Here is a 13,412-nt window from a genome sequence, read left to right on the forward strand (position 1 = left end):
GCTAATTTAACTCATTATTGAACATTGAACTATCTCTCCTCAGGTGTGCCTCTCCCCTGTGACGCCAGACAGAATGGAACTCAGTGTTTCGCAGCTCTGGGGGGAACCGTTGAGATACGCCTGGTGGAGAGGATTGAGATTGAGATTGAATGCCAATTATACAAAGGGATAAAAGAGTATTTTAGAGTATTTAGACTTAGAAGGAAGTTTTACCCTGCTCCAACATACCGAAACAGATCATACTTGATTGAAAGTAGTGGAACATTTGGGATGAGTGACGTCACAAAGAGTGATGAAGCTCACTATGTTCTTGGCATCTTCAACAACAAGGATGGAATGTTAATCGAAAGGAAACACCTCCATCTGTCTGTTCAAGGTAAAGTGTTACAAATTGCAACTGATATGTAATACAATTGATAAAAAATATAATATAAACTGTTCAGCTGGAACTACTGCAGTTTAATGTCAAATGCAGCTTTAATTATTCATGCATTTTCTATGCATTAATTTAGAATAAAATAAATGTATAACTATTTAATTTAAAATACATTTATAAATATTTTATTTAAATTTATAAAATACATTTATATTATATTATAGGTTGTTTTCCGTGGACTAGAGACTTGAAGAAATGTGAATAAAATGCATTAATGCGGCACCAACACTAATACAAAGTCTTTCACTGTGTGTTTTGACTGTGTGTCCTCCAGCTCCAGTGTCCTCTCCTAAGCTGTCCTCTGACTGTCTGTCCCAAGGACAGATGAGGCTGTCCTGCTCCTGTGAAGGGGACAGTGTCCAGTACAGCTGGACTCTGGACGGAAAACCTCTGACAGACAACCAACTCTTCTCTGGAGGACGTCAGGACACCCAGAACATCACTCTGACACAGGTTAGTATCGTAGTTAAAAAAACAAAAAAAACAAAGATGATAACAAACTGAAACTGTATTGTGTGCTTACAAAACCATCTGAAATGATTGTGATGATTGTCAATTTATTTCTAAGCTTAATCTGTAAATGGATATTATATTTTTGTAATGCTATCTTTTTTGTAATACACTGTTACACAACACTTATGTTGGCCCTTTGCAATCCTGCACCTGACTTATTTGTTGCAATGAACACAAATGGTCATTAATATAAACTAAACTAAAACTAAGCGTCACAAAAATAAGAAACTAATACAAACTGTAGCAAACCTGCTCTAAAATCTAACAAAAACTAACTGAATTAGAAAAAACATCAAACATCAAAACTAACTAAAACTAAACTATAATGAAACATCCCACACTATACAGCTTTTTGCTTCTACGGGCCGTCGGCATGGAACAAGCTCCCACTGTACCTTCGTCAGGCAGCCTCTGTAGACATTTTTAAAGCTCAGCTCAAGACCCACTTCTACAACATTGCTTTTAATTGATATTTTATTTTTTATTTTTGTTATTCATGTCCTCACTGTATTGCATTACTGCTTGTTTTAATGTTGTTGCCTTGCTTTTCTTTTATCCTCCATTTCTCTGTAAAGCACTTTGAGCTGCATTTCATGTCATGAAAGGTGCTATACAAATAAAGTTTTATTATTATTATTATTATTATAACCTTGTAGCCTGCATGGGTTCCAGCCTGATTTGCCGCGTTCCGCGGGTCTGAAATGTCACTTCGCAAGTCATGCGAAGTGACATTTCAGACCCGCTGGAACCCAGGCTAATAACCTTGCCTCTGACACAGGATCTCTCTGGACTCCTGATGTGTATCGTCAGCAACAGTGTCAGCCGTGCTGCTGCTACGAAGAACATCACTGCATGTCCCGGTGAGACTGAACATGATTGTAAATGATACTGAGGAACATGCCAGTAATGTATAATAACCATAATGTGTTCTGCTTAGGGTTTAGTGGGTTAATCAGGGTCATCCCTATGTTCCCCAGGTTCTATGTTCCGCAGGTTCTATGTTCCCCATGCAGGTTCTATGTTCCCCAGGTTCTATGTTCCCCAGGTTCTATGTTCCCCAGGTTATGTTCCCCAGGTTCTATGTTCCCCAGGTTATATGTTCCACAGTTGTTATGTTCCCCAGGTCATATGTTCCCCTGTTGTTATGTTCCCCAGGTTATATGTTCCCCAGGTTATATGTTCCACAGTTGTTATGTTCCCCAGGTTATATGTTCCCCAGGTTCTATGTTCCCCACTCACCTTAGGGTTTAGGGTTAGCGTTAGGTTTCTGGTTTAAGGACTTCAGTGTTTTGTACTATACAATTGTAGTACAGAACAAATAATGTTTGTTTTTGCCATCTTTGTTGAAGAGTGAGGAATAGTTTATTTTATGCCAGTGTTCATTTTTAGTCGGCTAAGACTAAATAGTTTAAGTAGCCTAGGCAGGCCTAAAGGATTGTTCAAAGACTGAGCTTAAATCAGAATTTGCTACTAAAAGGAACACTATTGCTAAAATACTTTTAGATTTACTAGAATTACTAAAATTACTAGGTTAGGTTTCTGGTTTAGGTTTAGGTTTATTCTAAGTGGGGAAAAAATTACCTTTTTTGCAACCTGGGGGACATAGAACCTGGGGAACATAGAACCTGGGGGACATAGAACCTGGGGAAGATAGGACCTGTGGAAGATAGGACCTGGGGAACATAGGACATGGGGAACATAGAACCTGGGGAACATAGAACCAGGGGAACATAGGACCTGGGGAACATATAACCTGGGGAACATAGAACCTGGGGAACATAGAACCTGGGGAACATAGAACCAGGGGGACATAGCCAACATTTCAGGGCCCCCCATGGGCACGCACGGCCGGGAAAAAAATGCTGTATTTTGTTCTAATTTCGCTGTAATTTTGGGGTACCCAGCCCCCCCAAAATAGAAAGGCAGGCAGGCAGGCAGACAGACAGACTAGTCGCTGAATGCAGGCTGCCATGCACAGCGACATTGGGAGGGGTTTCCACAGCTACCCCACAAGACAGCGTCACTGTCTGAGCAGAAGCTCTCAATGTTTTAACGATAATTCCAAGTGTACAATAACCAAACATAAATCTCACTTGAATTGGATTGCAATACTTTACAATTTCAAATCATAAAAAAGAAAAAATATGGAGGGCCCCCCCTGTCGGGGGCCCCCGGGCTGCAGCCCACCCTAGCCTCACAATGTCGAAACTGTAGAGTGTAAATGTGCTAATTTAACTCATTATTAAACATTGAACTATCTCTCCTCAGGTGTGCCTCTCCACTGTGACGCCAGACAGAATGGTGTTCTGTCACAGTGTTTCGCAGCTCTGGGGGGAACCGTTGAGCTACGCCTGGTGGAGAGGATTGAGACAGGACGTGAATACACATTATACAAAGGGATAAAAGATCGAGTATTTCGCCTTATAATATGGATGTTTAAAACGTATCCATCATACCGAAACAGATCATACTTTATTAACAGTAATGGAACGTTTGGGATGCGTGACGTCACAAAGAGTGATGAAGGTCACTATGTTCTTCACATCTTCAACAACAAGGATGGAATGTTAATCGAAAGGAAACACCTCCATCTGTCTGTTCAAGGTAAAGTGTTACAAATTACAACTGATATGTAATACAACTGATAAAAAATATAATATAAACTGTTCAGCTGGAACTACTGCCGTTTCATGTCAAATGCAGCTTCAATTATTCAGGCATTTGCTATGCATTAATTTAGAATAAAATACATTTATAAATATTTAATTTAAAATACATTTATGAAAATGTTATTTAAATTTATAAAATACATTTATATTATATTATAGGTTGTTTTCCGTGGACTAGAGACTTGAAGAAATGTGAATAAAATGCATTAATGCGGCACCAACACTAATACAAAGTCTTTCACTGTGTGTTTTGACTGTGTGTCCTCCAGCTCCAGTGTCCTCTCCTAAGCTGTCCTCTGAGTGTCTGTCCCAAGGACAGATGAGGCTGTCCTGCTCCTGTGACGGGGACAGTGTCCAGTACAGCTGGACTCTGGACGGAGAACCTCTGACAGACAACCAACTCTTCTCTGGACGTCAGGACACCCAGAGCATCACTCTGACACAGGTTAGTATAGTAGTTAACTAAAATTAAAATAAAATAAAATAAAATAAAATAAAATAAAATAAAATAAAATAAAATAAAATAAAAAAGACGATAACAAACTGAAACACAAAATCATCTGAAATGATAGACAAAGTTCCCTTAGTTTTTGTCAATTTACTTCTTAGCTTAATCTGTAAATGGATATTATGTTTTTGTAATGCTATCTTTTTATATTACACTGTTACACAACACTTATGTTGGCCCTTTGCAATCCTGCACCTGACTTATTTGTTGCAATGAACACAAAGTCATTAATATAAACTAAACTGAAACTAAGCGTCACAAAAATAAGAAACTAATACAAACTGTAGCAAACCTGCTCTAAAATCTAGTCTGAAATGTCACTTCGCAAGTCATGCAAAGTGACATTTCAGACCCGCTGGAACCCAGGCTAATAACCTTGCCTCTGACACAGGATCTCTCTGGACTCCTGATGTGTATCGTCAGCAACAGTGTCAGCCGTGCTGCTGCTACGAAGAACATCACTGCATGTCCCGGTGAGACTGAACATGATTGTAAATGATACTGAGGAACATGGCAGTAATGTATAATAACCATAATGTGTTCTGCTTAGGGTTTAGTGGGTTAATCGGGGTCATCCCTATGTTCTCCAGGTTCTATGTTCCCCATGCATGTTCTATGTTCCCCAGGTTCTATGTTCCCCAGTTGTTATGTCCCCCAGGTTCTATGTTCCCAAGGTTATATGTTCCCCAGGTTCTATGTTCACCAGGTTCTATGTTGCCCAGGTTATATGTTCCCCATGTTCTATGTTCCCCAGTTGTTATGTTCCCCAGGTTATATGTTCCCCAGGTTCTATGTTCCCCAGGTTATATGTTCCCCACTTACCTTAGGTTTAGGGTTAGCGTTAGGTTTCTGGTTTAAGGACTTCAGTGTTTTGTACTATATAATTGTAGTACAGAACAAATAATGTTTGTTTTTGCCATCTTTGTTGAAGAGTGAGGAATAGTTTATTTTATGCCAGTGTTAATTTTTAGTCGGCTAAGACTAGATAGTTTAAGTAGCCTAGGCAGGCCTAAAGGATTGTTCAAAGACTGAGCTTAAATCAGAATTTGCTACTAAAAGGAACACTATTGCTAAAATACTTTTAGATTTACTAGAATTACTAAAATTACTAGGTTAGGTTTCTGGTTTAGGTTTAGGTTTATTTTAAGTGGGGAAAAAATAACCTTTTTTGCAACCTGGGGGACATAGAACCTGGGGAACATAGATCCTGGGGAAGATAGAACCTGGGGAAGATATGGCCTGGGGAACATAGGACATGGGGAACATAGAACCTGGGGAACATAGAACCAGGGGAACATAGGACCTGGGGGACATAGAACCTGGGGGACATATAACCTGGGAAACATATAACCTGGGAAACATATAACCTGGGGAACATATAGCCCCATATGTGCCCTCTCCCTACGCTCATTCTGTAGCTCCGAGATGAGGTCACACACTAGGCCCCTCCCACGCGTTTCAGGAACGGCGCAAGCTTCCGCAATATACGTTTCTTATCCTTACCACACCATTAATCCAAAACGTGTATGGACCATGTACGTTTACACTAATTCATACATAGGAGCGGCGCAGAAAATCCCGCCGCTCCTATGTATGAAAGCCTTTACGTCCCGTCTTTTGTCAGTCGCTTCCATGTTTATCAAGGAAGTGTGCGTGTGCGCGTGCATGTCGAGTGAACTGAAGTCAGTTGGAAATTTTCGACCAGGGGAGGCGCCGGGGAGGCGCTAAAGCTTTTCAACTTCCTTGATAAACATGGAAGCGACTGACAAAAGACGGGACGTAAAGGCTTTCATACATAGGAGCGGCGGGATTTTCTGCGCCGCTCCTATGTATGAATTAGTGCAAACGTACATGGTCCATACACATAGAACCTGGGGAACATAGAACCTGGGGAACATAGAACCAGGGGAACATAGGACCTGGGGAACATAGAACCTGGGGAACATAGAACCAGGGGAACATAGAACCTGGGGAACATAGAACCTGGGAAACATAGGACCTGGGGAACATAGAACCTGGGAAACATAGGACCTGGGGAACATAGAACCTGGGGAACATATAGAACCTGGGGAGCATACGCTCGCGGTTATTCATCATGTTGCACGTTGCTTTGTTTTTTCTTAAAGTCCTCTAGATAAAACTGCCGGTATGAATGGTTTGTTACTGCAAAGCGTTTGTTTAGGCTCTTCCTTCAGTTTTCAGCGGGACATTTTCCTTTGACCCTTTGACAAGAAATGCCAAGAAGAGCTTAATTTCTATCCACCAGCTGTCTAAAAACCCGCTGCTCGCGGCTTTAGGCATCTTCGTGGCGCTAAAGTGTGCCGGCGCCGATAGTGACACCGAAGCTGTGACGTGGATTTGTCTATAGAGAGGTGTTAACCCATTCAGGGCGGGAACCCCTTTTGGTGTTCCAAGCATTATGTTATGCTTTAGTTGTTGAAAAATAGCAGATCTACAAGCTCATAGCGCGGCACTGCGCTACGAGCTTGTAGATCTGCTATTTCTTTGAAAAATAGTAAAAATGCGAACGATTTTAATTCAAGTCTTTGCTTCTAAGGGGGTCCTTGGAACAACATATATTCAGATGGGGGTCGGCGGCCAAATACATATAATTCTATAGGGATCCTTGACATGAAATAGTTTGAGAACCACTGACATAGAAACATGGGTTTTTCAGAAAACTGTCAGGATTTTGAAGACATTCGTAGAATCGTCGTCAGGTCTAAATAGTTTCCATGTTCTGTCTGTTAGGGTTCAAATACATCAACTGCACCGACTCCAACGGGACACGCATATCAGGATGGGTGTCTGTAAACGACACCACCTCATGTCCCGCTCTGACGACGACATCACCACCATCATCCACACCCGGTGAGAGTTCCAGCCTTTTTTAATGAGCCTGACATGAATGCCACTTCCTATTATTATTACAAAACATTTAGCCTACATTTAGTACTTTTGTACTCATTCTGATTACCAGACTTGTACTTGTAACGGAGTGCGTCTGCATTGCAGTGTTGATGTTTTTACTTAAAGTAAAAGGTGTGAATACTTTTCCCCTCACTGCAGAGTTCCGGTTTGTCCCGTACATAGTTGGTTCTCTGGCAGCTCTACTGCTCCTCCTGGTGGTTGCTGTTGGAATATCCACTGTTGTTACAAAACGAGGTCTTTATCAAGCTTTTTTGTTTTTTTATTTTCGACATATTCCGTTTGTTTAGGATGGTTGGGTTTATGGCCTCCGCCGCCTCCAGTAGATATTACTAGTATTAGTTTCAGGCATCTATTGAACTGTTATTACTGTACAAAATTAAAAATAAAAATAAAAGTGCAAACACACTCATGTATTAGGAGGAAAATACAGTAAGGACAATATATATGTCAGGGAGGGACTAGTGCAGAAGAGATCCAGTAGAACTAAATGTTAGGGAGGTACTAGTGGAGCAGAGATCCAGTAGAACTAAATGTTAGGGAGGTACTAGTGGAGCAGAGATCCAGTAGAACTAAATGTCAGGGAGGGACTAGTGGAGCAGAGATCCAGTAGAACTAAATGTCAGGGAGGGACTAGTGGAGAAGAGATCCAGTAGAACTAAATGTTAGAGAGGGACTAGTGGAGCAGAGATCCAGTAGAACTAAATGTCAGGGAGGGACTAGTGGAGCAGAGATCCAGTAGAACTAAATGTCAGGGAGGGACTAGTGGAGCAGAGATCCAGTAGAACTAAATGTTAGGGAGGTACTAGTGGAGAAGAGATCCAGTAGAACTAAATGTTAGGGAGGTACTAGTGGAGCAGAGATCCAGTAGAACTAAACAATTTAATGTTGGTTGTGCTCCTGTGTTGTGCTCTGAACATAGCAGACAGCTTGCAGATCGGTCATTTTCAGCCTGCAACAAAGTGTAAAATTATTCGTCCTCAAGGTACCCCCAACATACATTTTTGTCGACTAAATTAACTTTACATTTAGTCAACAACTAAAATTTTACGATACGTAGCCGACTAAAACTAGACTAACGCTAAAACATTAAATTGAGTAGGCCTACACATACAGCAAATTAAATTGTACTCAAAATATTATGGCTACATCAAAATTTGCTGTCAAAAATCAAGACGTGTTAGCGATTAGCCGTTGGACAAGCTGAGCATAATGTTCAATGCATTGTTCAAAGACTGAGCTTAATTCAGAATTTACCAAAAGTAAGACTAAGTTGCTAAAATACTTTTAGTCTTATTAGAATTACTACGTTGGGTTTCTTGTTTAGGTTTGTTTTAAGTGGGGGAAAAATAACCTTTTTTGCATGGTGGGGAACATAGAACCTGGGGAACATGGGTACGCTCCCATTATAATCCATCACTTAGAGATCACATTGATTGTATACTGTAGCCTACTGTACCTGGGAATAGAGAGGGAGTATTCACATTATTGATATTTTACATAAATTGACAGACTGTACAACTCCCAAATGGTTGCTCCATTGTTTAGAATGATTGACTATAGCTATACATGTTGCCAAGTGCTGAAGTGTTTCCCTATTCCACGGGTGCCCACACGTTTTTTAATTGAGAGCTGCTTTCAAAATGACCAGCTAAACAAGATCTACCCACCAAAAAAAAAAGTATTCTCATTGCTGAAAATAGTTTATAAATGTACCACTACCCGAGGGGGCTTTGGAATAGTGGCTCTGGCTTTACAAATGTCCTGGAATAGGACATTTTATGTTTGTATTTGAAGTGATATATTTTTAGGAGCATGTCAGATGTGGTCTACCTGCAGAGCCTTTGTGATCTACCTTTTGGGCACCCCTGCCCTATTAAATCAATATCCACACTGATCTGATTACCATAAAGTGATAACAGTGGGTCCCAACTCCCAAACGTTGTAGCCCGTGCACCTCCTTCGACAAGCTTTGTGAGCTTGTCCTATAGAATGTCTTCAATGCAACACATTGTGAGCTTGTCGATTGGCTATTTTCAGTGAAGAGGTTTAATGTAGAGTGAAAACAGAAAAGTCACTAGTATAGAGTCTAGAGACAGTCTCAAAGTGGTTAAAAGGCAACATACTCCATTACAACAAACGGTATTCTAAATAGTTGAGTGGGTTCAGTGAAATCTGTGTTGGGTAATGAGACCCATGGGACCCATTACATTGAAAACCTATTTACATCACTGCCCTGCATTAGATGGATTACCTCTAGATTGCATTCACTGAGCAACTCTCATGAGATGATATTTAGAAGGTTTAAATACTTGTGTTATAAGGTGTTGTTTTTCATTTACAGGTCCATGTGGTGTCAGGTGAGTGCTACTAAGTATTACTCTGTCTACTCATCAATATGACCGCAGCAATATATTACACATTCCTTTTTTCTCCATTACTGCTGATGAATATGGATCTTTTAATTGCAGACCCACTCAGTCTCAGGGAACCAATCAGAGCCCAGCTACAAACCAGACGACCAATCAGAGTGCGTCTCCTGATGATGTGTACTGCCCACTGCAGCACGGTCAGTCTTTCAACCAATCACGTTCATTAAGGACACCTGTGACAACTGGTTCTACTGTACTTTGAACATCAATTAATGTCTAACTTAAAATAAAATATAGATTCATTCTTTAGACATTTAAAGTCCATTTTGGAAGTTCAGTTGTGTTTGTTTTTCCTCATTTGCACAATAGAATAGAAAGCCATCACTGAAATAACTGAATTAAGCACCACATTAATGCATGTAATTTACTTTTAGGCGACACAAGCGTCTATGGGAATATAAACCAGCCTGATGATGACTATGAAAATGGTACAGTATAAACTTTTTTAAACATCCAATGCAAAGATTTAAATCTGAGAGTCAATTCATTGTCAGGTTCAGATTAAATGGATTCATTAGAACAATGTTTTCCGGGCCCGGGTGGCTGGCGTAGCTGTCTGGGCTGGTAATCCAGTTCTGGCTGTGTGCCGCGGGTTCGACTCCTACTCCCGACGGCCTTTACTGCGTGTGACCCCCCCCCATCTCTCTCCCCATTTCCTGTCAGCCTACTTTCATCTACGCTCTATCAATAAAAAGGCGAATAGCCAAAAAATTATAATCTTAAAAAAAAGTATGAAACATGAAGAAGAAAGTGACTTTAGTGAATTCATGTTATAACGTATATTGTTTTTAATTCACAGATCCAGCTTATGTCAGGTAGGTACAGTATTGATACTGTATATTCATCATCATGACTGCAGTGGATTACATCTTGGTTTATTCTTCAGCACTGATACATATTTATATTTTATTTACAGAGTCATTGAGTCTCAGATAAACCAACCTGATGATGATTATGAAAATGGTACAGTATGCACTTTTTTAAACGTCCAATCCAACGATTTAAATCTGGTTTCATTTGGTGTCATTGTGGAACATTCATGTTAGGAGAGTCCTTATAGGAATTCATTTTCAGGTTCAGATTAATTGGATTTGTTAGAAATGTGTTTTGTGCCTGTGATTTATATAAATGTTCACGATTATAAAAAATAAAAAAGCAGATCTACAAACTCATAGTGTGGCACGAAGTGACGTGCTATGAGCTTGTAGATCTTTTTTTTTTTTTAATAGCCAAATTTTGAAATTAAATGAGAATGAAGTGACCCCGATTATGTTTGTATTTGGTTCAGATATTGATGTTATAATGTATATTGTTTTTAATCCACAGATCCAGCTTATGTCAGGTACGTACAGTATTGATCTATGTACATTCATAAACATGACAGCAGTGGATTACATCTTGGTTTATTCTTCATCACTGATACATATTTATATTTTAATTAACAGAGTCATTGAGTCTCAGGGAACCAATCAGGCCTCAGCTACAGTCCACCAGGCGACCAATCAAAGAGGAGATCCAGATGATGACCTATACTGCCCACTGCAGTACGGTCAGTCTTTGAACCAATCATGTTCATCAACCCATTAACGGTCCATTAAGACCTGAGGCCGTTTCTACAAAATGCATTCAAACCAGTAGTTATTTGTGTCAAGGACCATGTATTTGGCCGTGGACCACCCTATCTGAAAATGTCTTGTTCCAGGGACCATTATTGAAATAACAATTATAAGCATCACATTAAGACTCATTTTGTTTCCCTTCAGGTGACACAAGTGACTATGGAGTAATCAACCACCCTGATGACCAAGAGAATGGTAAATATATATATTATACACGTCTATATTTTATAGATTCAATCACCTGATTTTATTTCAGCAGACTGTACTCTCATTCCATACTGTCTGTACAAACATTACAACACTGATTAGTAGCATCAGAGTCCAGAAGCAATCACATTTTGAGCCTAATAATGTCGTGAACGCAGCATACAATTTACTATTTACAATTTAGACATTTAGCAGACGCTCATAATCATTGTTCACAATCCTTTTAGGGAAACACAGATTGTGTTTTATATACTGCTTGTTTAATGACACAGTGTTACTGTAACTCTGTTTCATTTCCTCAGATACAGCCGTGTAGGAAAAACCAAAGCCAACACCACACGTGGATAAAGACACATGGATCTGCACCAAGGTTTACGTTAGCCGATATATATCCACCATTGACCCAGAACATTTTTAATTGACCGTTAAATAGGATAAAAGTATTGCTGGCCACCGTGGCCGACTGAAAAATGCTATATTATCATTAGGCTATTATCCTTATCATTTGGATAACGTAACACAACATTGCAATACATAGTTTACATTTACAACCACATAACAGCAGTTATCTGATCCTAGATCAGCATATTCATTACATGACGGTGTCGCACGTCGAAAATACCCGACCTACAAGCTCACAACGCGTCTCAACGCATCTCGTTCTTAGCTAGTAGGTTGGATATTTTTGATGTGCAACACTGGCGTGCGGCGAAGCATAGGTCAGCTTCACACAGCTGCATCTCTCTCCTCCTGAGTTAAAGTCTTCTCGGTTCACTCTGGTGTTTATACATGATAAAGAGACCTATAGAGTGAGAAGCAGCCTGGACCCAAATGACCATAATAGAACTATGGGTTGTGGATATGAATGTACTGTATGTACTGTAGGTAGGGTAACATGTATACATGTAACCAACCATACACATTGGGTATGAGTGGCAAATCGAGTGGCAAAGTGAGTCAGTGGCAAAGTGAGTTTAACATTGTTTAACGTTGTTTAATGCAATCAGATAGGATGTTTGGATGTATGGGCTGTCAATCAGATAAGACTTTTCTGTTTGGCTGTATGGGCTGTCAACCAGATAAGACTTTTCTGTTTGGCTGTATGGGCTGTAAACCAGATAAGACTTTTCTGTTTGGCTGCATGGGCTGTCAATCAGATAAGACTTTTCTGTTTGGCTGTATGGGCTGTCAATCAGATAAGACTGAAGGCCTTGACTGGGCTGTCAAGGCCAGAAAGTAGTTTTTTGCTACTCAGTAGGCGTTCCCACATAACATCCGGGTTTGGTGATGTCACGCGCATGCCCTCTATTGGGACACACATGCACACAACCAATTTGTGTGTGTAATCAAAATGCATGCGCACACACCAAATGTAATATATCTAGGCCTAGTATCGTTCTTGGAGTCATTGCTGATGTGTAATGTATTGTGTATTGTTGCAACTCCAGGTCGCATTTACTATGACATTGTGCCTTTCTCGTCAGTCACTCATTATCCATATATGGTCTCGTGACATCATGTGACATCATCAGGGATGGAGATCCTCATAGTAAATTCGACCTGCTGTCGCTTTTAAGCCCATATATGGAGATCCCTGATGTCATCACTATTGGCCAGCAACTCTACATCTGACCTCAAACCCTTAGATCTCCATATATGGATATATGTCAGAACCTGTTCAGACATTCCATATGTCCATCATTCCCATCCATCCTTCCTCTTCGATGTCTCCCTTTTGACTGATACCTGTCCATTTAAACTCTAGACGGGCCTACCCCAAAGTTATTAGTGAAGCCGCGCCCGGCAGATGGCGAAAACTAGAGTTCTCAGTAGGCCTGAAAATTAAGGCCCGGCCCTACCTGGCCCCTCATCAAACCCTGTACACTTAAGAGAATGTCCCCGCTACATAGATCTCCATGTATGGAGCTGACCTGTTCTGACATTCCATTATGTTGATCTGACCTTAACTTTACTCAAATAAGTGTTTATATATTGCAAATGTGTAAAGTAGGCTATGTTAAGAAATGTAATTCTGTTTATATTTGAGAATAAACATGCAGTAGCTTCACTTTGTTAAGACATTTGAAGTTTGAATATTAA

General features: G+C 40.1%; 2 protein-coding genes across 2 annotated transcripts; both read left to right on the forward strand.

The window, feature by feature from the left end:
• Positions 1-261: 261 nt before the first annotated feature.
• On the forward strand, positions 262-1,835 carry LOC308335999 (uncharacterized protein; the record flags this gene model as incomplete). Its single annotated transcript, XM_080793241.1, has 3 exons — positions 262-376; positions 711-889; positions 1,728-1,835. Exons 1-3 carry the CDS (start codon positions 271-273, stop codon positions 1,833-1,835), a joined length of 393 nt encoding a protein of 130 aa, XP_080649367.1. The 5' UTR covers positions 262-270.
• A 1,599-nt stretch (positions 1,836-3,434) lies between these two features.
• LOC308336000 (uncharacterized protein) lies at positions 3,435-11,628 on the forward strand (the record flags this gene model as incomplete). The annotated part of the gene is made up of 9 exons (XM_080793242.1): positions 3,435-3,553; positions 3,888-4,063; positions 4,518-4,599; positions 6,878-6,997; positions 7,196-7,291; positions 9,399-9,414; positions 9,526-9,623; positions 11,250-11,300; positions 11,615-11,628. Exons 1-9 carry the CDS (start codon positions 3,448-3,450, stop codon positions 11,626-11,628), a joined length of 759 nt encoding a protein of 252 aa, XP_080649368.1. The 5' UTR covers positions 3,435-3,447.
• Positions 11,629-13,412: the final 1,784 nt, after the last annotated feature.

This window comes from Protomyctophum bolini, assembly GCF_963924005.1.
Source record: "Protomyctophum bolini genome assembly, chromosome: 21".
NCBI classification, from domain to species: domain Eukaryota; kingdom Metazoa; phylum Chordata; class Actinopteri; order Myctophiformes; family Myctophidae; genus Protomyctophum; species Protomyctophum bolini.